Here is a 24223-nt window from a genome sequence, read left to right on the forward strand (position 1 = left end):
AGTGTGAAAGGCCTGCCTGAATGAACACAGAACATGATGATCGTGGAGTCAGTTTGCTCTGCCTGGGAATTACCGCCTTGAGGTTTATGGAAATCAGGCACCAAAGGCACAGGGTGTTCCCTCCCTTCTTCACTGCTAGATCCAGACCCAGCCCTGTCTGGCAGGAACATGTAACATGCCCTCCTGACCAGTGAACAGCCCAGGAGGACTCCTTTGGGGATGATGGTCTTCTACATGAGGATCCATATGTGCTCAGCTGAAAAATGAGCAAGTGACCACATACCCGCTGATCTGTGCTCCTCCCCCTTCCCATAACCTTGCTCACTCCCTAGAAATACCTGACTGTTTGCTTTGCCACATATACCTGTGCAATGTTTTACAAAACTAGCAAAATGCTTTTATTAGTTAGGGTTCTCCAGAGAAATAGAACCTTATAATTTCTTATAAAATTTGTTATATTTATATTAATATATTTTATACTTATATATATTATATATAATTATAATATATAATAAAATATATTTACATAGAGAGAAATTAAGTATATATATATATATATATATATATATATATAGAGAGAGAGAGAGAGAGAGAGAGAGAGAGAGATGGAGAGAGAGAGAGAGAGAGATTGATTGATTGTAAAGACTTGTGTCCCATGATTGTGAAGGCTGAGAAGTCCCAAGATCTGTCATCTGCAGTTCAAGACCCATGATAACCCATGTGTAGATTCAGTCCGAGTCTGAAGGCCTGAGCACCAAAAGAGCCGATGGTGTGTATGTTCTAGTCCAAAAGCCAGCAGGACCCAGGAAGAGATAATGTTTCATTTTGAGTCCAAGGTTCAGGAAAATCTGATGTTCTAGCTCAAAGCAGTCAGGCAGGAGGAGTCCCCTCTTATTCGAGGGGGCTCAGCCTTTTTGTATTATTCAGGCCTTCAGCTGACTGAAGGAGGGCCATCACCCACATTAGGGAAGGCAATCTGCGTTACATAGTCTATGAATTCAAATGTTCATTACATCCAAAGTCATCCTCACGACACACCCAGAATAACGTTTGACCAACTCAGGCACCCTGTGGCACAGTCACAGTTGACATAAAATTAACTATCACATGCCTTTCTTCCTGCAAGCCTCTTATGTGGAGGGAAGCATGTATATCCCACAGTGAGTGGCACAGGGTAAAGTCTGCCCCTTTTGAGCACCTGTAGGAGCAGCTGCCTACTGTGGGGTGTCACCTCCAGTGGCACGAATCAGAAGCGGCCCCTGCTCCTAATGTGTGTGGGTAGATGCCCCTTCCATCTGCAGCAGTGAGAGCCCTGCTGCATACTCTGAGCCCCAATCCAGCCTAGACTCGTGTCACTGTGGATAGAGTAGAGCCCCTGGTCCCTGACGCATGTTGGGAATAACCCTCGATGCTGGGCCTCTCTCTATCCCCTCTCCTCACCTCCACTTGGCGTTCTCAGTTTCTGTGTTGATACGTTACTGGAGAAAGCCAAAGAACCAGGTTGGCTGGACCGCAACATTTCATGATTTCTGACTTTGCCTGGATCTTCACTATTACCCACTGTGCATTTTGTCATTCCTTAGAGATTGATCCACGTACCCAGTCATACATTCAATAACTGTATTTGTGCACCTACTACTTGCTAGATACTGTGATCTGCTGACAGTACGATAGGGGTGTAGAAAAAACACAGGTGATCTCTGGGAGCATGGAATCTGACAGACTCCAAAAGGCAGGTGTCCTAAACCTGTCCAGATACCTCAGTCCTCTGTATTTGCAGGTGACCTCAGTGACAACCATGGGTTCAGCCTTGTTAGAATTTCCTGGGTCTTTATTTCCAGCTGGAGCTCTCTCCAGCCCTCCCTGTGCCCCCTGGATAGCTGAGGCTGAAGCTGGCAGGCTCTCGGGTCTCCTCTTCCCAACACTGCTCCTGCTTCTCCTCCATTCTCCTTCCTCTTACTGCTCCCTCCTGCATCTCCTTCTTCTGAGATTTCAGCCCGTCCATCTATACACCCAACCCAGGAACTGGGGCACCCTCCCCTGCTCAGGTAGACCTCTCATTCTGCATCCCAAGGTCACCGAGTCCTGTTTATTTTTCCTCCTAAAAAATCACCCTCTTCCTGTACATCTTTAATATCACTATCTCATCATCTTGACTCCAGTCTCAACCCTTTCCCCCTCTAATCTAGCCTTCACATCATTGCCGGAAAACAATTCTAATACATCTTATCATGTCCTACTCCTGATCCAAGTTTTTCAATGGCTTTTCACAAGCTGGAGCAGGGTTTTAAAGCTCTTTTTTTTTTTTTTGGAAGAAGGATGCTTATTTTCCTTCAAAATGTAATATGAAGCACTAAAAAGAAATGAGCTATCAAACCATGAAAAGACACGGAGGAAACTTAAATGCATATTACTAAGTAAAAGAAGCCAATTGCAAAGGCTAGATACTGTAGGATGTCCATACTATATGAAATTCTGGAAAATGCGAAACTATGAAAACAGTAAAAGGATAAGTGGATGCCAGGTGTTAGGGGTCAGAGAGAAATAAATAGGCAGAGCACAGAGGATTTTAAGGGCAGTGAAACTACTCTGTATGATACTATAATGGCAGATACCTGTCATTACATTTGTCCAAACCCATAGAATGTAAAACACCAAAGTTATACATATACCCAATGTAAACTATAGTCTTTGGGTGATAATGGTGTGTCAGTGCAGGACTGTAACGAATGTACTACTCTGATGTGGGTTGTTGATAGTGGGGGAAGTTGTGTGCATATGAGGTGAGGGGAAATTTCTGCACTTTCTGCTCAATTTTGCTGTGAACCTACTCCTGTTCTAAAACATGAAGTCATTTATGACATACTACATTAAAATTTTACATTTACACTAAAAGTCATATTTATATTTTCATTTAGAAAAAGTGGAGCTACATTGATGGAAGCGGTGGCAATGGAAGGAGGAGGGCAGGGAGAGGTAGAGCCCTGTCCGTGCCTCATCCCCCAAGTATTCCCTGAGACCTTGGGGATGTAGGACTTGGAGGAACACCAGAAACCTAGAGGACTAGAGCTCAATGCCTTAGCAAGGCAAACAATGGCCCTCCTGATCAGGCCTAGCTTTCCTTCCAGGCTCGGTTCTTGTGGTTCCCTAATACCCTGCATTCGAAATATTCTGCACATACACTAGTGTTTCCCACAGTACCTCCTGCTCCATGGGTCTCCCTCCAGGCCATTGCTCGTGTTGCCTCCTCTGTCTTGCATCCTTCGCCCTCTTTCTCTACTTAACGACTCCCTTCAAGTCTCAACTCAAGCAGCACTTCCCCTGCGAAGCTGCTCCAGATGCCCCCAAAAGACCTTCCTCATGCTTGATTCATCCTGTACTCTCCACCATGGCATCCGTCCAATGCACTATTTTTGTGTGTCTGACTCCTGCTACGCTGTGAGCAGTTTGAGAGCAGGGCCCTTGCTTCTTTCATCTGGATATCCCCTGCAACCAGCATGATGCCTGGCTTCCTAACGGTTTGCTGAGAATGAATGAGTGAATGAATGAATGAATACATAAATTCTCTCTTCCTCTCTCAGAAGATGATCCCACTTCCCACTAGACTGAGATGATGTTCAATCACTCTTTGGTGGATTTTCTCCCTTCCCATCAGTTTCTTTGACTTTGGGTCTTGATAGCAGTGGTCAGTGTATTAATAAATCAGTCCAGCCACAGCAGCCCACAGGCAGGTTTCCACTTTATTTTTTTCCCCTATTCTTTTGTTAGCAGAATTGTGTTCCTTTAGATGTATCTTCAGTTCGTCCTTGGGTTATTTCACCTTTCTGCTCCCATTTACATATGCTCTTAGTTTATCAAAAGGAAGCTTGGCAGGGCAAGAAATTCCCAGCCTGTCCTTCTCTGGTGGAGAAGAAAGTCAGAATTGTTAGCTTTAATATGACCTTTAAGGTACTTCAATAAAAGACATCTGTAGTCGTGTGATTGCTTGGGATATTTAATACTTAATTTTCAAAGCCTCAGTTGAACACGGGCTGTATCTGAACTCATATCCCAAGCCTATAACAGTAAACCCAGCTCCACCTGGACTTGAGAGCTGAGGTCTGCAGAGCCTGACGAATTATCTAAGCCTGGTGCATTATTCCTTTCTATGATTTTTTTTGGTCTCCTATGGTTTACAGAGGTAGCTCAGAAAAGTTCTCAAAGAATACTTATTCAAGCTTTGTTACCTGTTTTGAATGAAGCCAGTCAATCCCATGAACTTCCTTGTTTCCTCCTAATTTTTCATGCAGTGTCTAATCACAAGCATTCAAGCTCTTAGAAAAAACTTGAAGCTCAAATCAGGACTTTCTGCTCCTGAATCCAGTCTGTTTCAAAGTTCACCAAAATAGCTACAGCTCACACACAGTTTTAAAAAACTGCAGTCTGCCCTCTGGGGACTCATTTACAAGTGGCACTTCATAGGCACCTGAATTTTTTATAGTCTTAGGGCTTTTGGTTGATTTTCTCAGTACTTTTGATGAAATTATTTTCCACCATAGATACTGATTCTATGAGATAATTGTGTATGATTACCGTATTTCTTAATTCATATTTTCTTAAATTGCTATATTTCTTAATTTCTTTCAATAATAAATAGTGAAGAGTTATTACCATTAAGCACTCTCAAAAAAAGCTAAGGTTAGAATATCCCTGATAATGAATCTACAGGGTCTTTCAAATACAAGTAAGTGGTAACAAAATCAAAGCCATAAATTAAGCAAATGTCAAATTCCCTTAGTCTTATGGTGAGCAAAGACCACCCTCACCTCCCAAATCATATCATTAAGAAGAATCAGAAAAACTCAGGCATCACTAGCCTTCAATGTTTTTGCAATACTGTAAAAGGAGGCAGAAATTGTTGCCACTATCTTTTATTTATTTTTTGTTGCCACTATCTTTTATTCTTTCACTACCATCCCTTCCCTGGTCTCCACACTTCCATTCAACAGGGTTCAAGAAACCCTCCTCCCAATTCCTCCCCGCAACTAGCTTTGGATCTCACATCATCAGTCCCCTCATGTTGTAGTCGCTTACCCATCCCTAGTCAATCCCTCTCATCTGAAAATTTTAGCTCTGGCTCACTGTCACTCTCTCCAATATTAGTTTTGCCATACGTTTTAGTGATTTCAATGACCCCCAAAGTAATCCTTCCCTGAACCTTTATCTTTCAGGCCCTTGACCTCTTCTGGCCTACTGATCTTGCACTCAGCACAACCTCAGCCACTCTCCCCCAACGGACATGCCTTAGACTTTGTCATTACCAATAACTGAACCCCCCATGACCGTAGTTTCAAGCATCCCCCTTTCAAACCACCACTTTCTATTCTTCCAACTTACTATCTCTGCTGATCTTACTCCAACAATCCTTTGGGCCTCTGGAGGTACAATTCACTGATCCTGCCCACTTTTCACTGTCCCTCTGCCTCCTCATTTTCCTGGCTTCAGTCCTCATTTTCCTCCCTGCTCAGCTTCAACCCCAAAGTCCACCATTACAATCACCCCTCTGCATAAACTCTCAGCATCTCTGCCTCTCTTTTCTTATCTTATGCCCTTGAAAAACCCCACCTGGACCTGCATGGTTGAACAAGACTGGAGGAAAAACACACGGCCATAGAGATGGTCTCACTTCAAATTTATTAGCATGAATCTCAAGCAGATCCTTAATGCTGTCTGGCCACTTTGATCCATCCCTTTGGTCCATTCACTCTTCTGCTCTCATCATCCTCTCTCTCCTCAAACTTTCAACACCTCCCTTTCATCCTCACTAACAGCTGATGACCTTGCTTCTGATTTCACTGAGAATACAGAAGCAGTAGAAGATAATTTCTAAAGATACCGCCACTGCCACCCCATCAACCCACCTACCAGTCTCAAAGCCCATGTACTCTGCCTTCTTGCATGTTACTTTCCTCTTGTGTCCTCAAGAAATCACTCCAGGTATTTTTCTTCTCTACTTATCTTAACCATTTTTTTCCTTCTCAAAAGAATTTCTTAATCAGTATGTAAATACACTGTCATTTCTTTTGTGTGTAAAGGTACCCTCTCTGACCACACTTGCCTGTCCAGCTTCCATTCCATTTCTAGACTTCTCTTTATAAAAATAGTCATCAAAAGAGCAGCCACCAGTGTTTCTCTTTCCATGCTCTCTTAAACCTATTCCAATCATGCGTGAGCCCCTGACTCCACCAAAACCGATCTTTTCAAAGTCATCAGTGACTTCCATGTTGCTAAACTGAACGATCAATTCTTGGCCCTCATCTTGCTTGACCGATGAGCAGCATTTGACAGGGCTGGTCTCTATCCCTCTTGAAACGCTGGATTCTTAGGACTCCCTGGTCTCCTGGTTCTCCTCCTCCATACCCACTGATTGTTTTGAATGTTCTTTGTTGGCTCTTCCTCATTTCCCCAACTTCTTAATGGACTTCTCAGGTCACAGACCACGTGCTTTTGCTTTCTGTAATATCTATGCTCACTCCCTTAATATTCTTATTCAGTCTCATGGCTTAAACAGTATCTACATGTTGGTGACTCTCAAGTCATCCTACATCCAGCTCACATCTCTCTTCTAAACTCTAGATTCATATATCCATTAGCCTATATACCTCTTTTCTTGGATGTCTAATATGTCCCAAATCAATTGGCTCTCCCTCCTTCCTAAGTCTCTCTTCCTTCATTCTTCCACATCTCACTTACTGGCAACTCCATCTTTTCTGTTTCTCAGGCCAAAAAAACCCCTTACAGTCATCTTTGACTCTTCTCTTTTCTCTTGCATCCCAAATAGAGTCCAACAGAAGATCTGCCAGGCTTGACCTTCAAAACATAGCTATACTCTGATCATTTCTCACTACTTCCTCAGCTACCATCCTGGTCTAGACTCTCTTAGGTTACAGAAATAGTTCTGTTGATGCTGAATTGCCTGAACACCAAGGCTGCCTTTTCCCTTGTCTGGGGGATGTCTGGAAGCTGTATGCTACCCCAAGTCTCACACTCAGATTTTACCATTTCAGATTCATTCTTATGATATTAAAATTGCCATCTCTACTTACTATTCTTTAAATATTTACAGCTTCTGGGGGGAAATGTATATATAAAACTTTTTCCCTAAAACATTTAAGGTACATTATAAAAGTACATAAAATACATTAAAATATAGAAAAAAGTGAGAAAATTAGGCAAAGGGAAGATAAGGGTAGAAAAAAATTCGTATGATGCTGCAGGTGAGGTCAGCATACAAATACATGCCATGAGGTTCTTCACACTTGCTAAATGGGGATAACAGAGGAGTCCCTTCCTCTAAGATGTGCTTTAATATCAGGTTTCTTTTTGCTTAATGGACCCCCATAAGGCATCATGATCACAGTGGCTCCTTGAGTCTGAGAAGGGGAGGGCTGTGTGGGGCAGGAAAGGCTCAGAAGGAGAAATGAGGCAATGTTGGTCACGAAGTCCCTTCTCACCTGAGACTGGGTCCTGACCTACACCCCAATCATTCCCTGGTATCCTCCCCAATCTCCCACCTCCCAGCCCACCCCCACATGATACCCTGAGTACTTACCAAGACCCAAGCAAGAAACTCTGAGTCCTGATTTTCCAAGATTCCTAGAATAAAAATAAAGCAACACATGGTCATTTCATCAGGTGAATTTTAACTGGGAGTATTAAATCTCACTTAAAATTTTTTTTAATTGAAATACAGTTGATTTACAATGTTGTGTTAGTTTCAGGTGTATAAATCTCATTTTTGATGATGTTGCTCCTGACTAGAGCCATGGTAGAGGCAGAGCCTCAGATGCAGGCCTGTGGTTTGGGGAAGAGACTCTTTCATCTCCATCTGGGCACTAGAAAGCCCAAAATGTGCTTAGGCTCAGCACAACAACAAAGTGTCCCCACAAAACATAGCTTTTCAGACCTAATGATCTTCTTCATTAATTTGCTTACAAATGTATCGTCTCTCTCCTTCTAGAATGTGAGTTCCTTGAGGGCAACTTGATGGATAGGGATTATTAAAAGAACAAATACAAAATAATCCTTTAGGCTATTTAAACTAAATTTTATATATATACTTAACATCTTTATTGGAATATAATTGCTTTACAATGGTGTGTTAGTTTCTGCTGTACAACAAAGTGAATCAGCTATACACATACATATATCCCTATATCTCCTCCCTCTTGCGTCTCCCTCCCACCCTCCCTATCCCACCCCTCTAGGTGGTCACAAAGCACCGAGCTGATTTCCCTGTGCTATGTGGCTGCTTCCCACTACCTATCTATTTTACATTTGGTAGTACATACATGTCCATGCCACTCTCTCACTTCGTCCCAGCTTACCCTTCCCCCTCCCTGTGTCCTCAAGTCCATTCTCTACATGTGTGTCTTTACTCATATCCTGCCCCTAGGTTCTTCAGAACCATTTTTTTTTTTTAAGATTCCATATATATGTGTTAGCATACGGTATTTGTTTTTCTCTTTCTGACTTACTTCACTCTGTATGACAGACTCCAGGTCCATCCACCTCACTACAAATAACTCAATTTCATTTCTTTTTATGGCTGATATATTTAAAAAAAAAAAAACAAACAACACTACACAGGGACTTCCCTGGTGGTCCAGTGGTTAAGAATCCGCCTTCCAAAGCAGGGGATGTGGGTTCGATCCCTGGTCGGTAACTAAGATCCCACGTGCCACGGGGCAACTAAGCCTGTGCACCGCAACTACTGAGCTGGCGCCCTCTGGAGCCCACATGCCACAACTAGAGAGAAGCCCGCACACTTCAACAAAGAGTCTGTGTGCTGCAACAAACGATCCCGCATACCGTAACAAAGATCCTGAGTGCTGCAACTAAGACCCAATGCAGCCAAAATAAATGAATGAATGAATGAATAAATAAATTAATAAAATAAAATAAAAATAAAAAAGCTGAAAATGCAAACCTAAAAAAAAAACTACACAAAATTCCTACAAGAAGGTCGGATAGTCCTTAAATGATTCTTCCTTTCCTCATGAACACCTTTGCTTTTCATCCTTAAAAGTTAATCCAGGGAAAGGAAATATATTTTCATTCTCTAAGTAGGGAGAGAACTAGGTGCTCTAATCTTCACTATAAAGTGTTTGTCTGTGGAGACCCAGACCCAACCCATTTTCCTGTCATCCACCTAACTGCCATCAGAGAAGAAATCAAATTGTCAGAGAGAGGATGCCTCATAGAATTTTGTAGGGGTCCAGTGTGAGGAGCTGAATCTTACACTATTGAAACATGGTAGAAAAGTGTATTCCTTACTCTCTGATCAGATGCTCTTATAAGAGCACAACTTTTCTCCTTGCTTCTACCCAAACAAAACAGCACCAACTTTTCCAATAAAATTTTCCACAGCTCGGTTCTTCCAGGTTCTCTCTTGATTCCTCCACAGTTTGCCTTCCTTAGAGCTAGTAACCAGTGCTCTTGTTTTTACATCTATTTCTTTTCCCTGCTTGCTATTATTGTCTATAAAATTCCACCTAAGCAACACATTTCATTTCCTAGCATGGTCCAAAGTGCATCACACTGCAGAGTTGAAAGAGCAAGTTTCTTCTGCATTTGTTGTAACTAGCTAGGTGACCTTGGAGAAATCACTTCCTTCCTTGGAGTTCAATTTCTTCACAGTACGATGGGGTATTTATACTTATGCCATTCATTCAGCATCACTGTGGTGGGGCTGGAACATGATAATGTATGCTAATGTGTTCACAGTAAACGAATGCAAAGCGTAATTATTTTTGGTGCTTTCTGACTTTAATCACCCTCTCACAGACATAGTGCTAAATTTTCCATATGAATTGGATATGTCCACCTGGCAGGAAACTATCACGTAAAGGTATGTGTGAAAAATACTTTGAACTGCTAAATAGGAGAAAAATAATTGGACCTCTCCCATGATAATAATTTGCACCAGGAATTGTTCTTTTAGTAGTTTCTCAGAAAACCACAGGATGTACAGCCAAAAGATCTTGCTTTGTGGTCTAAAAGTCTACTTTTTTTTTGGGGGGGGGCATGTGGGATATTATTTCCCCTACCAGGGATGGAACCCATGCCCCTTGCAGTTAAGCGCCGAGTCCTAACCACTGGACTGTCAGGGAATTCCCAAAGTCTGCTGATTTTAAAGGATAGGAATATAGAGCAAAAGCTATATAGTGAGGAGAATAAAAAAAGACCTACACCAGAACAAAAAAAGCAAAAAAAATACACAAGTGAATAACAGTCTTCCAGGTAGAGGTACTTGACATTGATGAATTAGTGAAGATTTATTCACAGGTTACCATGTTCAAGGCAACGTGCAAGGACATGCAGATACAGAGAGGAACAAGGCACAGTTCTCTACCCTTAAGGAGTTCTCTATCCTCTACCTTTTCTGAGGGACACAGAAAAGCAACCACATAATCACAATACAGTGGGGTATATCCTCCCATGGAGGTCTTTGAGAGCACATGGAGGAGCTATCTCAGGTTTGTATTTGCATAACTGTGTGGGTGTCATGGGGGAAAAGATCAAGGTAAGGAGTTTCATGTAATTTTAATATCTTTCAGTGACTCTGCGCACAATAGGGAACCGTAACTTGGTGCAGAAAACTATGCAAAGGAAGAAATTTTTCTAACAAACTCAAATAGGGCAAGGTTATGACACTGGGCACTTGCTGAGCAGCATCTCAGCACCCAAGGTAGGGAGACCTGCCCTAAGTTTCCTTGCGACAGTGACTTAGGGAGATACTGACCACTCTGCTATGGGCTTGGAAGGCCACACTTGAGAAACCTGAGAGTTGTCAGCCAACACAAACTGCAAAGTAACAAGTACTTAACATGGCCCATTTTATTGCCATTGCTGTTTAAACACCCAGGCCAGATTTTCTGGAATGAAAGCCTTAGAAGATTTTGTACTGTAAGAAAAGTTCAATTAGAGACAAATATTGATACAGTGATGATAGGTCCCGCACTGAGCCTGAGTGTTTTTATTTCCTTTAACTCTTTCTCTGAATATTTTTACCTGCTGGAAGGAATGATTACCAAATAAAGCTCGTTGTTTTTATTTTTAATATTTATTTATTTGGCTGCGCCAGGTCTTACTTGCAGCACACGGGATCTTTAGTTGTGGCATGTGGGATCTAGTTCCCTGACCAGGGATCGAACCTGGGCCCCCTGCATTGGGAGCAGGGAGTGTTAGTCACTGGACTACCAGGGAATTCCTTACAGTTGGTTGTTTTTAAAGTGAGAGGTATTTTCCGTGCATAAGCCATATCTGGTCTCTAAGTCTTATTTTTTCCAGGGGTAATCCCACGTTCATGTCTGCACAATACTACGTGGAGGTAGGGTGATTGTTTAGCCCCTCTGATCCATTTAAGCCCTGCTGGATAACAGAAGCCCAAATACTTGACACATTTGATCTAATGAGCCCAAAATACGTCATCTGAAAGCTTGTTTGTGTGGCTATAACACCGAATAATGGCCAAGTTTACACATCCTGCTGGGCTGTGACAGATGTCCTGGAACCTTCTCTATCCCAATCATAAGGAATTTTCATGCACACTTCATGACCTTGTGTGACATTGTGCATTGAAACAACTTAATGTAATTGCATTTTATTTCTTAATTCCTCAGCGTTAGCACAGGTGAGGCCACAAAAAGATTCTGTAAGCACATCAAATGTATAATTAGATTGAATTTCTTTCCCATTTGATTCAAAACAGTTGCATTGTACCGGTTTTCCTATTTTATCTGTGTCAGATATACCAGAAGGAAGTCTCACTGTGTTCATTTTTAGTATGCGCTCCTGTTCAACTCAAAATAAAAGCTCCTCTTTCCCAGGTGAACCTGAGCTGCTCGTCTGCTAATATTAGAAATGAATGACATCAGTATGGGGGCACGGGACACATAGCTTTGTCAGTCAAATTTTGGAAATCCTAAATCTTAAATCAAAGCTTCAGGGAAGAGTTACTGCAGAAGGGATGTAGCTTCTTGAGAAGCCAAGGTTACATTTCTTCTTTCTGAAGGCAGAATTTTCCTCTCAGTGTCTGAACTTGTTTTAGGAGAATGGTTAGTTCCATGGCAGATGCATTAAATATAATTTTTTAGTGTCATTTTGTGGAGCATCCATCATGCACTTTTTATTTTAAGGCGATAATAGAATTGTGAGAACTAAAATCCAGTGTCACTTAGGCACAGTATCAAATGCCATTTGATGCTTACAGGTCCTTTACAAATCAAAAAATGCTTAAAGCAGAAGATTAGCAACCTAAATGTGCTGTTTTAAATTGCTTGCTTCTGAATACATATATCTTAGACACTACTCAGAGTTGTAAACTGCTTGGAAGAGAGGAATAGCTAGCTAAAATAGGTATCTTGCATTTGACCAAGAAAGATGCATATTGCATAGGACAAAAATCCCTTATTTAAAGGTTGACACAACAGAGACAACCTGAAAGCACAGGTAAGGGACTCCAGTGGCCTTGCCAAGCTGGCAGAGACAAGTTTGGTCTGACCTGGTTTCCATGTGCTCAGATCGTGACATCATCTGCTGTTTTAGTCTACTTGAACAACTTTCTGATCCTCTAAATCCCACTCTGCTGCATGCGGTGCCCTACCTGGAAGCTACTAGTCAAATCCGGGGTATGGAATGAAAGGAAAAAGAAAGAAAGAAAGAAATGTACATTTAATCTTCCTTGAAAAATCCAGAGCAGAAAGTATGTGCATTTGTCAGCCAGCTGGTTTTGATAGTTGTATGAGAACATACATTTTGACAGCCGTGAAGGTGACTACAAATGGTAATAACGTTTTCTTATGAGGGCACCGTTCATCACTGTTGATAGTGAATAATGATTCATTTGGAAACCACCAGGCACATAAGTGATTTAGCCATGCATTTGGATGACAGATATTGATAAGTAGCACAATGAAACTTTCTTTCCTTTATCTAAGTAGCAGCAAAGTAGAATGGGATTATTTCCGATTTTTTGATTTAAAGGTTCAAGTCATTGTCTGTTGTAAATTCCAGCTAGGTTCTTATTCATTTTCTTTGGACATATAAAATCACCTGTTGGTCTGTGTCATTCTAGAAAAGTCTACAGAAGTATGGCAAAAAGAGACTTCCCTATAATTAATTAATTAGTTCAATAGAGATGTACTGAGTTTCAACTACATACCAAGCCTTGTATTAGGGTGTGGGGATGGGCTGAGTAGCAGATAGTTGCTGCTTTCATGGAGCTTACATCATAGAAGGGGAAACATGTCAAATAGTGAATTGATTATTTGACCATAGTACTAAATAAAAGAACAGTATGCCCTAAGTGAAAAATTGCCCTGTTGGGGAAGCTGACCTGGTCTGGATGGCTAGGAAAAGCTTCCCTAGGGAAGCAGCATTTAAACTGAAATCCAAACAAGTAGGAAGTAACTTAATGAAAAGAGTAGGGATCAGCATTCCAAGCAGAGTCAACAGCGCATGCAAAGGCTCAGAGGCTGGAGGAAGCATGGGTAATTGAAGAACTAAAAGAAGTACAGGTCAGGGGAAGAGTAGGGTGCAGAGTGAGCCCAGGTGACTCTGCTGGGGGTGGTACAAAGCAGCTCAAACTGGGCCTTACCAATTATGTTACCGATTTTGGTCTTAATATGAAGGAGTAATGGAAAATTGCTGAAAACCTTAAGCAGGAGAAATGGGGTGAAGGGAGACAAGAAGAGGAGCTTGGAGGCTGCTTTGGCAATGATGATGAGAAGTGATGGTTCAGATTCAGTCCAGGTATTCTTAGTGGGCAAAATCTACAGAACTTGGTGTTTGAATAGGAGGGTGAAAGAGAAGAAGAGGCCATTCTCAGGTTTCTGAATTGGGCAGCTGGGTGAAGAAAGGTGTTTTTCACTGAGTGGGGTTCATTCGACAAACAGAAGGGTTTTGACCACCTTTGGGCATGTGGGCAAGATATCCACGTTAGTTGCCTGGAGCTCAGAGCAGGGAGAGGGTTTTTCTGGGTATCAAGGGTAATGAGTGCCATGGGCTGGGGTCTGCTGCCAAGGGAGACAGCGTTCAGTTAGAGAGGGGGCCAAGGCTCAGCTTTGAGGGGCTCCAACATTATAGGTGGCCAAGAGGAAGCTACACTGGCAAAGGAAACTGAGAAGCAGGGGTCAAGATGTAGGAGGAAACAAGAAAGTGATGCTGCCAAAGCTAAAGGTGGAGTCGGTCTCAACAGGGTGTAAGTGGTCAGTATTGAAGGCTGCGGGAGATCCAGCATCAGGAGGACAGAGGAATGCCCTTCACGTTCAGCCCCACAGGGACTGCTGACGACTTCCGGGCAGTCATTTCAGTGGTTCTGTGAGTGGTTTCAGTGCTCCTGTTCAGTGGTTCTGTGAGTGTCAGGTCGGTCAGACTGAGGAGGGGGAGGTACACAAATAATGCTTACTAACTGTGTGTGACCTTGGACAGGTTACTTAAACTTTTTAAGTCTCTTTCCTCATTCTTAAATGGGATATTAATAGCTCACTGCTTTTCATTTTCCAAAGAGTGAGAAAATATAAATACAGCACCAGTCCCAGGATACTTCAGTGTTCAATAACTGCTATTTACTGTCTTCCTTTCTTATTTTCTAGGAAAAGTGGTGTCTCAAACACTGAATGTGGTGAGGTTCTAGTTCAGGTACTAAACCTGTTAGGAGGTTGCCTCTGTGGTTTTCAAGACCTACTTCTGTGACTCTATGATCCTCTTACTTCGTGGATTTGTGCTTAGACATTGCAAACTTCCTGAATCTATTTCATGTGAATTGTGAGTCATTTTGCTAGAATCATTAGGATAGTGGGAAACAGGGGATAAAGATAGATAAGGGAGGTGAAGGACAAGGTGACACTTGGTTGGTAAAGGCAGTTTGGAGAAATCATGTGGGTCTGAGAAATTTAGAATGTTTCTCTCGTGATTGCCAGGAGGAGGGAAGTGGAGTTGGAACACAAAGTTGTGCGGATGGGGCAGAACTTGGATGTTCTGCAGGGGTGGGGATGGGGAGAAGGGTTGAGAAATGCTCACCAAAATCTACTTATCACTTCAATAAAAGTTACTCACTGCTTTTTCTGTCTCAAGTATCCAAGGCATCAGAATATCTGGAACTCAATAATTCAGAGTCTTAAATCAGAAGAATCTAGAACCTTTATCTCAGGGCATATCACTTGGGGTTCATGAACTTGAATGAGAAAAAATACATTTTTATTTTCACCAACATCTAACTGAAATGTAGCTTCTCCTTCAAGTATGAATGTAGGCAAGAAACCACAGAAGTACCCACATTAACTGTTACTTTGCCACCAAAAGGAATTACAGGTATTTTTCTACCACATCACAGTTGCCTCAAAATATTATTTGCACTCACCATTTACACTCATCACTTTTTGGAAACTGTGGTATTCGACGCACTCCTAGAGCTTGTTGTTTAATATATTCACAAAGAAGTGCATGGACTTCCCTGGTGGCGCAGTGGTTAAGAATCCTCCTGCCAATGCAGGGGACACGGAGCAGCCCTGGTCCGGGAAGATCCCACATGCCGCGGAGCAACTAAGCCCGTGCACCACAACTACTGAGCCTGCACTCTAGAGCCTGCGTGCCACAACTCCTGAAGCCTGCTCACCTAGAGTCCGGGCTCCACAACAAGCAAAGCCACCGCAATGAGAAGCCTGCGCACCGCAACAAAGAGTAGCCTCTACTTGCCACTAGAGAAAGCCCGCGCACAGCAACGAAGACCCAATGCAGCCAAAAATAAATAAAATAAAATAAATAAATTAAAAAAATAAATAAATAACTAAAAAGTGCTTTTAAACACATAACATAAAATATACAGGAATCCGATTAAATGGAAATACAGTTCAAAATATTTAAAATCCAAATTTGTGACCTAGTAAGACATGCACTTCAAAAAAAAAGAAAGATTCTGAAGAACCTAGGGGCAGGACAGGAATAAAGATGCAGACGTAGAGAATGGACTTGAGGACAAGGGGAGGGGGAAGGGTAAGCTGGGACAAAGTGAAAGAGTGGCATGGACATATATACACTACCAAATGTAAAATAGATAGCTAGTGGGAAGCAGCCGCATACCACAGGGAGATCAGCTTGGTGCTTTGTGACCACCTAGTGGGGTGGGTTAGGGAGAGTGGGAGGGAGCTGCAAGAGGGAGGGGATATGGGGATATATGTGTATGTATAGCTGATTCACTTTGTTATAAAGCAGAAACTAACATACCATTGTTAAGCAATTACACTCTAATAAAGATGTTAAAAAAAAGATATGCACGTCTTTGTTTTGTTTTTTTCTTATAAATTTATTTAATTTTGGCTGCATTGGGTCTTCGTTGCTGCACGTGGGCTTTCTCTAGTTGTGGTGAGCGGGGGCTACTCTTCGTTGCAGTGCGCAGGCTTCTCATTGCGGTGGCTTCTCTTGTTGTGGAGCACAGGCTCTAGGCTCGTGGACTTCAGTAGTTGTGGGTTCTTAACCACCGCGCCACCAGTGAAGTCCAAAAGCACTTTTCCTAAGGAGTCTGTAGGCTTCACCAGACTGCTAGAGGGGTCCATGCATCCAGAGTCTCGAATGTAGCTAAAAGATAAATGTTGTTTAAAAAAAAAGCCTCTTGGTTCATCCATCTGCCACAAAGCAACATGAGTTTACAAGCATCTTTTGCAAACTGGGAGGGAAGGCAATCCTGAAAAGTTTTGAAAGCGAAATTAAATATGCCATACCCCAGAGCTACTGTTTAAAATGTGTATAATAAAGTTGATAGTGTTGGTGTTTATTATCCCTTTGTTTAATTTTAGTAAATTACAAAACATTTTTAAGGCCCTTGCTGAATTTACTTCCAAATTCAGGCCTGCTGCTTGTATTATCTCTACATGGGTATAAATCCATGACCCTAGGGTCTCCCATTACAGGGCTCCTCAAGGGCCTCATCCTCCCACCTACAGCCGGGGAGGTCTGCCATGCTTACCCCTGAGGGCAGAGGAGACAGAAAAGGATTTGCCACCCCCGGGGCTCTGGGTTTCAGCCTCATGCACGATATTTCTTTTGTAACAATTTACTTTAATGTGATTCATTCATTCAACCATTTCCTATTTCATTCCGTATTATATTTGTGTTTGTTTTAACATAAAATAATGTTTCCTTCCTAAATTTTCAAGCAAGTTTGTTGTCTCAGAGATGTGCCATGTTGGTCCCGTGGCTTTACTAGGTATCCCTTGGCACCCTTTGCTGTCCCAGTTTGAGAGGCTTGTCTATAAACTATTATCAGTCATTTATACCTTAGTGTGAAGAAGTTTCAGAGCTTTTTCTTACATAGTTTGGAGGGATTAGAAGGAGCAATCAAGAAATAAAGCAGTAAACCTCTGACAGAATTGGAAGGGGGAATAAAAGTGGAGTGGCAGGGGCTTCCCTGGTGGTGCAGTGGTTGGGAGTCCGCCTGCCGATGCAGGGGACATGGGTTCGTGCTCCGGTCTGGGAGGATCCCATATGCCGTGAAGCGGCTGGGCCCGTGAGCCATGGCCACTGGGCCTGCGCGTCCGGAGCCTCTGCTCCGCAGCGGGAGAGGCCACAGCAGTGAGAGGCCCGCGTACCACAAAAAAAAAAAAAAAAAAAAAAAGTGGAGTGGTAGGAGGATGAAGGAAGAGGGCCCCCAAATGGGAGAACACACTTTTCCACCTTCCAAATTTTGTCCAAGATCACATCTCTCCTCACAACAGAATGATCACACTTTCCTATGTGAATATCACACATGTACTTGCATTTTCAACACTAAGAAGAGAGAACCTAAAGATTTCAAAGTTTTCTTCACCCTGGGGTGATGATTTATTTTCAAAGAAGTTCCACAAGATGAGGCAAAGGTAAAGCCTTCTCTGTCATCTCCTTTGTAATGAGAGCTGTGTTAGTTTCCACTGTAATGAGCTGTGTCATTTTCAAAGGCGAAGTAAAACAAACAAAAAAGCATCTGAGACAGAGCTCATGCTCCGCATCTTCCCAATTCCGTTTACTGTGCATGAATTTCTTGCTTTCTCTTTAGAAAGTAAAGTCAGCCATGTGATGGAGACTGAGGCATGATCCCGACTGAGGGGCAGGGTGATATTTAAATATGCACTTAATCAAAAGTATAAGCTTGCTTCTAGCCATTATGCATTAGTTTGCCTTTCACTTTCCTTGACAGAGGAACATAAAATTAACGCCTGTTTTCTCTGTGTGCCCAATCCTTTACACCTGCTGTCAGAGTGCCATATATCACGGCACATATTGTACTCATTGTGTACAAGGTTGTTTCTCCTTCCAGACTGAGATCTGTGAGGGTAGTGACTGTGTCTAATGCATCTGTTTATTCCCAGCACTTAGCAAAGTCCTGGGCACATAGTTGGTGTTCAGTGATGCTCACAGTGGGTGCTCTGATGCCATCGTTTTGCTGTGGATAAAGACTGCATTGTCACTCACTTGTTCTACTCTTGCTGGCTAGGGAGGCTCGGTGGTTTACTGGGAAACACTGGGCAGCATAGTGTGGTGATGATATACTTATAGTGAAGTGCCTGTACTATTTCCTATCATTGAAACCTTGGGAAGTTACCAAACCTCTCTGTGCCCCATACGTTACTGGGGATAATAATAGAAGCTACCTCACAGGGTTGTTTTGAGGTTTAAGTGTGAGGATTAAAGCCCTTAAAGTAATGCTTCACACATGGTAAATGCTAAGTGCAAGCTGTTATCAGATAGACACAGGTTTGAATCCAAGCTCTGTTCCTGGTAGCTATGGACATCTCATTTCACCTCATACAGGTTCCCTCTTCCGTAAAATGAGGTTCTATGCCCTCCCTGAGCGGAGGGTTACAGTAAACACTGTAGCCTTTCACTCTTTCAACCAATGCAGGTGTTAGGGCGCCTTCTTCTATTTCACAAGAGGCTGGAGCTTGGGAACCTGCTTAGCAAGATGCACACTATCCATACCATTCCTCTCCTCCCTGACCCTTCAGTTAAGTGTGGTCACTGTTCCAATGGGAGGGTGAAACCCAGCCCTCGAGTATTTACAGCCTCAAAGCCTAGAGCTGGGGCTAAAGGGAGAATCATGACCAAGGTCAACTTCTATGTCCAGCCTGCTCTTACTTGTTGGTTCAGTCAGTCCACCTGCAGGTCACCCCATCTGAACTTTCAGTGTACACTTCAAATCCAGAATATCAATCTGTGGCCCCGCCTCTACCCCCTCCAAAAAATAAGCAACATATTTTAACTCCCACAGATCTCTTCCTTCTCCTTTGGCCTCCACAACCAATCAGTCAGCAAAATCTGAGGAGCCCACTTCTGCACCATCTCTCACCTACATCCTGACTTCTTCGTTACCACCACCAGATCAGACCTTTATATTAATGGCTTCCTACCTGTTCTTCTGCCTTAGAGCCTCTCCTACTCTTTTGCTGTTTATCTCTGATTAGCTTTATACCTTCTTATTTGTATGTAGTAACTATTTTTCATGTCTTATTACCTTTCCTCAACTGCAAAGTACTTGATGGAGAAATCCAAGCCTGATTTTATATTTGACTTCCTTATAATACTTTGTCTCATGGAGATACGAGTAACTATTTCATTGACTAAATTAACAATCAAATGACTAAGTCTGAGAAGCCTTTCTTACCTTCCTGATGTGAACTTCCAGAGTTTGATATTACTTTAGTCCTAATTCTTTTGTGTTTAGATTGACTATTAAAATTCAGTTGTACCTATTCAACATCATAGGGCAATGAGGTGATACAAAGAAATAAAAGGCATGCAGATCAAAAAGGAATAATAAAACTGACTCTTGTTGAAGACAACATGATTGTCTATGTAGAAAAATCCCAAAGAATCTACCAAAGAGCTCCTTGAACTAATAAGTGGATTTAGCAAGGTTGCAGAATATAAGGCCAATATACGAAAGTCAATTGTATTCCTAGCAATGAACAATTGGAATCTGAAACTTCAAAGAAAAAAACTATTTGCAAGAGCACCCCAAGAATGAAATATTTATTCACAAATCTATCCAAATATGGGCAGTATCTGTATACTAAAAGCTATAAAACATTAAAGAAAGAAATGAAAAAGGATTTAACTAAACGGAGAGACATAATATGTTCATGGATTGCAAGACTCAATACTGCTAAACTATCTATTCCCCTCAATTTGATCTGTGGAGTAAAGATAATCCCAATTCAAATCCTAGGAAAATGTTTTATACAGATCAACAAGGTGATTCTCAACTTTATACGTCAAGGTGGAAGAACTGGAATATTCAAAAGAATTTGAAAAAGAATAAAGTAGGAATCACTCACATTACTTGACTTCAATATTTAGTATAAAGTTACAGTAATCAAAGCAGTGTGGTATTATCACAAGGAATGAAGCACACGTAAATGGAACAGAATAGATAGTAAATGGAATAGAATAGATAAGCCAGAAACAGGCCCACACAAATATAGTCAACTGATTTTTGACAAAGGTGCAAAAACAATTCAACAGAGAAAGGATAGTCTTTTCAAGAAATGGTGTTGGAACAAATGAAACAACTGTCCATATGTAAAAGAAAGAGAAAAGAACCTGATACACACCTCTCATCTTAGGTAAAAATTAACTCAAAATGGATCATAGTCCTAAATGTAAAATTTTAAATTATGAAACTTCTAGAAAAAAATGATATGAGAGAATCTGTGAGACTTTAGGTTAGGTAAAAGTTTTTTAGATATAGTACCAAAAGGATGATCCATAAAAAATTTGAAAAATTGGTCTTCATAAAAATTTAAAACTTTTGCCCTGTGAAAGACACTGTTAGTAGAATGAAAAGACAAGCTACACACTGGAAGAAAATAACTGCAAAAACCCAATAAAAGGTGGCCTGTGTCTGGTCAAAAGTGTTGAACGGACACTTCACTAAAGAAGATATTTGGATAGCAATTAAACATACAAAAAAGTGCTCAACGTCATTAGGCATTAGGGAAACACAAATTAAAACCATAATGAGATACCACTACACACTTATTTGAATATATAAGATAAAACCAAAACCAAACACAATGCCAAGTGCTGGCAAAGATGCAGAACAAATGGAAACTCATACATTGCTGGTGGAAATGCAAAATGATATGCCCCTCTTTGGAAAACAGTTTAACAATTTCTTATAAAGTTAAACATACTCATACCATATGACTCAGCAATTCCACTCCTAGATATTTACACAAGTCAATCAAAAACTTATGCTTACACAAACAACTTTAGGAAAATATTTATAGCAAATTTATTCATAATCCACTGAAAACTAGAAACCACCCAGATGCCTGTCAACTGATGAATGGATAGTCAAATTAAGGTGTATTCATACAATGGAATACCACTTAACAAGAAAAAGAAATAAACTATTGATTCATGATTCATGCAATAATATAAATGCAGTTAAATACATTTTGCTAAATCAAAAGGCTACATATTGTATGAGTCCATTTATATGACATTCTGGGAAGGATTATAAGGGCAGAGAAAGATGAGTAATTATCAGGAGTTAGAGGTGGGTGGAGAGATTGACTACAAAGAGGCAGTATGAGGGATACTTTGGGGTTATAAAATTTATTCTGTATGGTGCTGTGGTGGAATGACTGTGCATTTATCAAAATCCATAGAACTGAACAAACACAAAAAATGAATTATACTCTATGCAAATTAAAAAAACAATCTACCAGGATGTCAGGGGAACCCAAGATGAGATGCAGACTGTGAGACATGAATCTAACTGTATTACAAATGGATGACATACCACACAGAAGTGGGTGGGGAATGAAGGACCTAACTTAAATAACTTTTGACTGGATACTGTAAGGCTAAGAACAAAAAGAATTGTACACAAACACTGTTGTCTAGTTGGCAAATTTGTCTCTCACAGGGGTATGAGTTAGCAATTTTGAAACTAAGGTTGAATACTAACGTTGACAAATAAGAAATGTAGTGAGTGAACACTAGACCCAGAAACTAAACAAAAATAGAACAAAATTGAGGACCCTTTAAAGCCAACATCCCTTTATCATTTAATTTCATTTTATATGTAAACACTCTCACGTTGACAGAACATTGGTTTTTGTTTGTTTCTTCTTTGCTTTTTTGCTTTTCTAATTCAGCAGATGTTTACTCAGCAGCTACTAAGATGCATCCAGAGTTCGTCACTGATTTTGAGGTTAATGCATGCTCTTTCTCTCCAGAAGAATAACAAATCAAAAACTGACCTGGGAACTAGCAACAGCTGAATGCAGTTGGCCCATGACGATTTTAAGCCCTGTTATAAATGGCTAATGATTGGTCGGTCTGGAGTGCTGGATTTAGTTTATTTTCATTCTCCAACCTCTATGTTGGTCTTTTTTAATTCTTCTGGATATCTTAGCTTGTGATGTCTCAAAAGTAGGGAAATTGCAACTCATTCTGTGGTGACAGTGCTCACTAGAGGGCAGAGAACTGCACCTTCTCTTGGTGACTAGGAAAATACCCACCTACAGCCACGAGAATTGCTCTCCAAAATGAGGAGCTCTCTCTGTTCCAGTCTTTTCTGATTGCACTTGATACAAAGGGAAAGCTCTGCCTATAGATCCATGAAAGGGAGGAAGGGAGAGAAGACCACCCTCTTATGAAACAGCAAGGCATCAGAATATATTCTTTAGGACCTTAAGATCTTTCTGAAATTCTCTTGAAAATGAAATCAAAGTTCTCTCTCCTTGGGCTTGGGTAAATTTTTACTAATACATATAATTTTTAAAAATTGACTCCAGGCATTTTAAAATAATCACTGCATGGCAACTATAGAATCCTGTGAAATAATCTTGCTTTATGCATTTGTGAATTAGTCCATCCTCAGAAATTAATTAATTTCAGTTGGTTAAAATCATTAGTGGTACTTCATTCAAGTTGACTAACTGGTCCTAAGCAAGATTTAGATGGTAGGAATTCACAGGATAGGGCTCAATATTGATGGCAGAATAGCTGAGGATCTGATAATTCTTTGATGTGGCCCCAAAGAAGTCAATTTCCAACTCTAGTATCATCATCATATGATGAGACTCTAGTATCATCATCATATGATGAGAAGGAAAATCATGACGGGAAGTAGGTGCTGTCTACACAATGGCAGGCAAAGAGCTAGTTATTTTAGTAAAAACTGATGAAGCCTAATTTTTTGACAGTATGATGCCAAACTGGACGATTGAATAAAAGTTTTGAATCCACTTTGAATCTACTAGGATGTTTAACATCTATAACACATGTCTTTGACTTTTAAAATGGAAAAGTAGGACTTCCCTGGTGGCATGGTGGTTAAGAATCCACCTGCCAATGCAGGGGACATGGGTTCGATCCCTGGTCTGGGAAGATCCCACATGCGGAGGAGCAATTAAGACTGCGTGCCGCAACTACTGAAGCCCTCACGCCTACAGTCCGTGCTCCACAATGAGAGGAGCCACCGCAATGAGAAGCCCGCTCACCACAACAAAGAGTAGCCCCCGCTCGCTGCAACTAGCGAAAGCCCATGAGCAGCAATGAAGACCCAATGCAGCCAAAAATAATAAATAAATAAATAAAATGGAAAAGTACAGGGAATCATCTATTTTTCACGTATTGAGTAAACATAAACATACTTTATTTTCCCTGTACCTGAACTCAGCTTTTTAATAATAGCAACAATTTATAGAGTACCTACCATATGCCGGCACTGTCCTAGGTGCTTTTACACGTAATTCACACATATAAAGGCACACAGTCTTTCCAAGTAGACGCTCCTATGCTCATTTTATCCCTGAGGAGGTGGTGGCTGAGGTTAAGTAACAGACCAGGGTCCCACACACCTAGCATGTGGCAGAGTCAGGAGCAGAACTCTCTGCTGTTGAACTGTGTGTTCCTTCCACTGTTCCCTGCCTTCACATGGCCTGCACATCAGAAATGATCCAACTGTTAGTGATTCCCTAGAGAGACAGGTGGTGGTGGGGTCCCTGCTTGGGGTAGGCCATTTTGGGAGGCCTAGGGAAGAGAGAAATTGAGTTTCTGCGACTCTTGCTAGGCATCCACACCCGCTCCTGGTGCCTCCCCATCTGTTCTGGGCCCCCCAACCTCCCACCCCTGACTGTAGCTTTCCACAGTCTCTGTGATTGATGCCATGGCAGTGGTGGGAGTTGAACTGCCA

General features: G+C 41.4%; 1 protein-coding gene across 3 annotated transcripts in view; it reads right to left on the bottom strand.

Moving 5' to 3' along the window:
• The window catches only part of KCNAB1 (potassium voltage-gated channel subfamily A regulatory beta subunit 1), a gene marked incomplete at its 5' end in the record, with an annotated part of 439860 nt that overhangs the window by 103077 nt on the left and 312560 nt on the right, over nt 1–24223 (bottom strand). For all 3 annotated transcript variants that reach the window (XM_082840354.1, XM_082840352.1, XM_082840353.1), the window contains one exon: nt 7592–7635. In XM_082840354.1, coding sequence (XP_082696480.1) covers nt 7592–7635 — 44 coding nt within the window. The remainder of the gene's footprint in view (nt 1–7591; nt 7636–24223) is intronic.

This window comes from Leucopleurus acutus, assembly GCF_964270905.1.
Source record: "Leucopleurus acutus genome assembly, chromosome: 5".
NCBI classification, from domain to species: domain Eukaryota; kingdom Metazoa; phylum Chordata; class Mammalia; order Artiodactyla; family Delphinidae; genus Leucopleurus; species Leucopleurus acutus.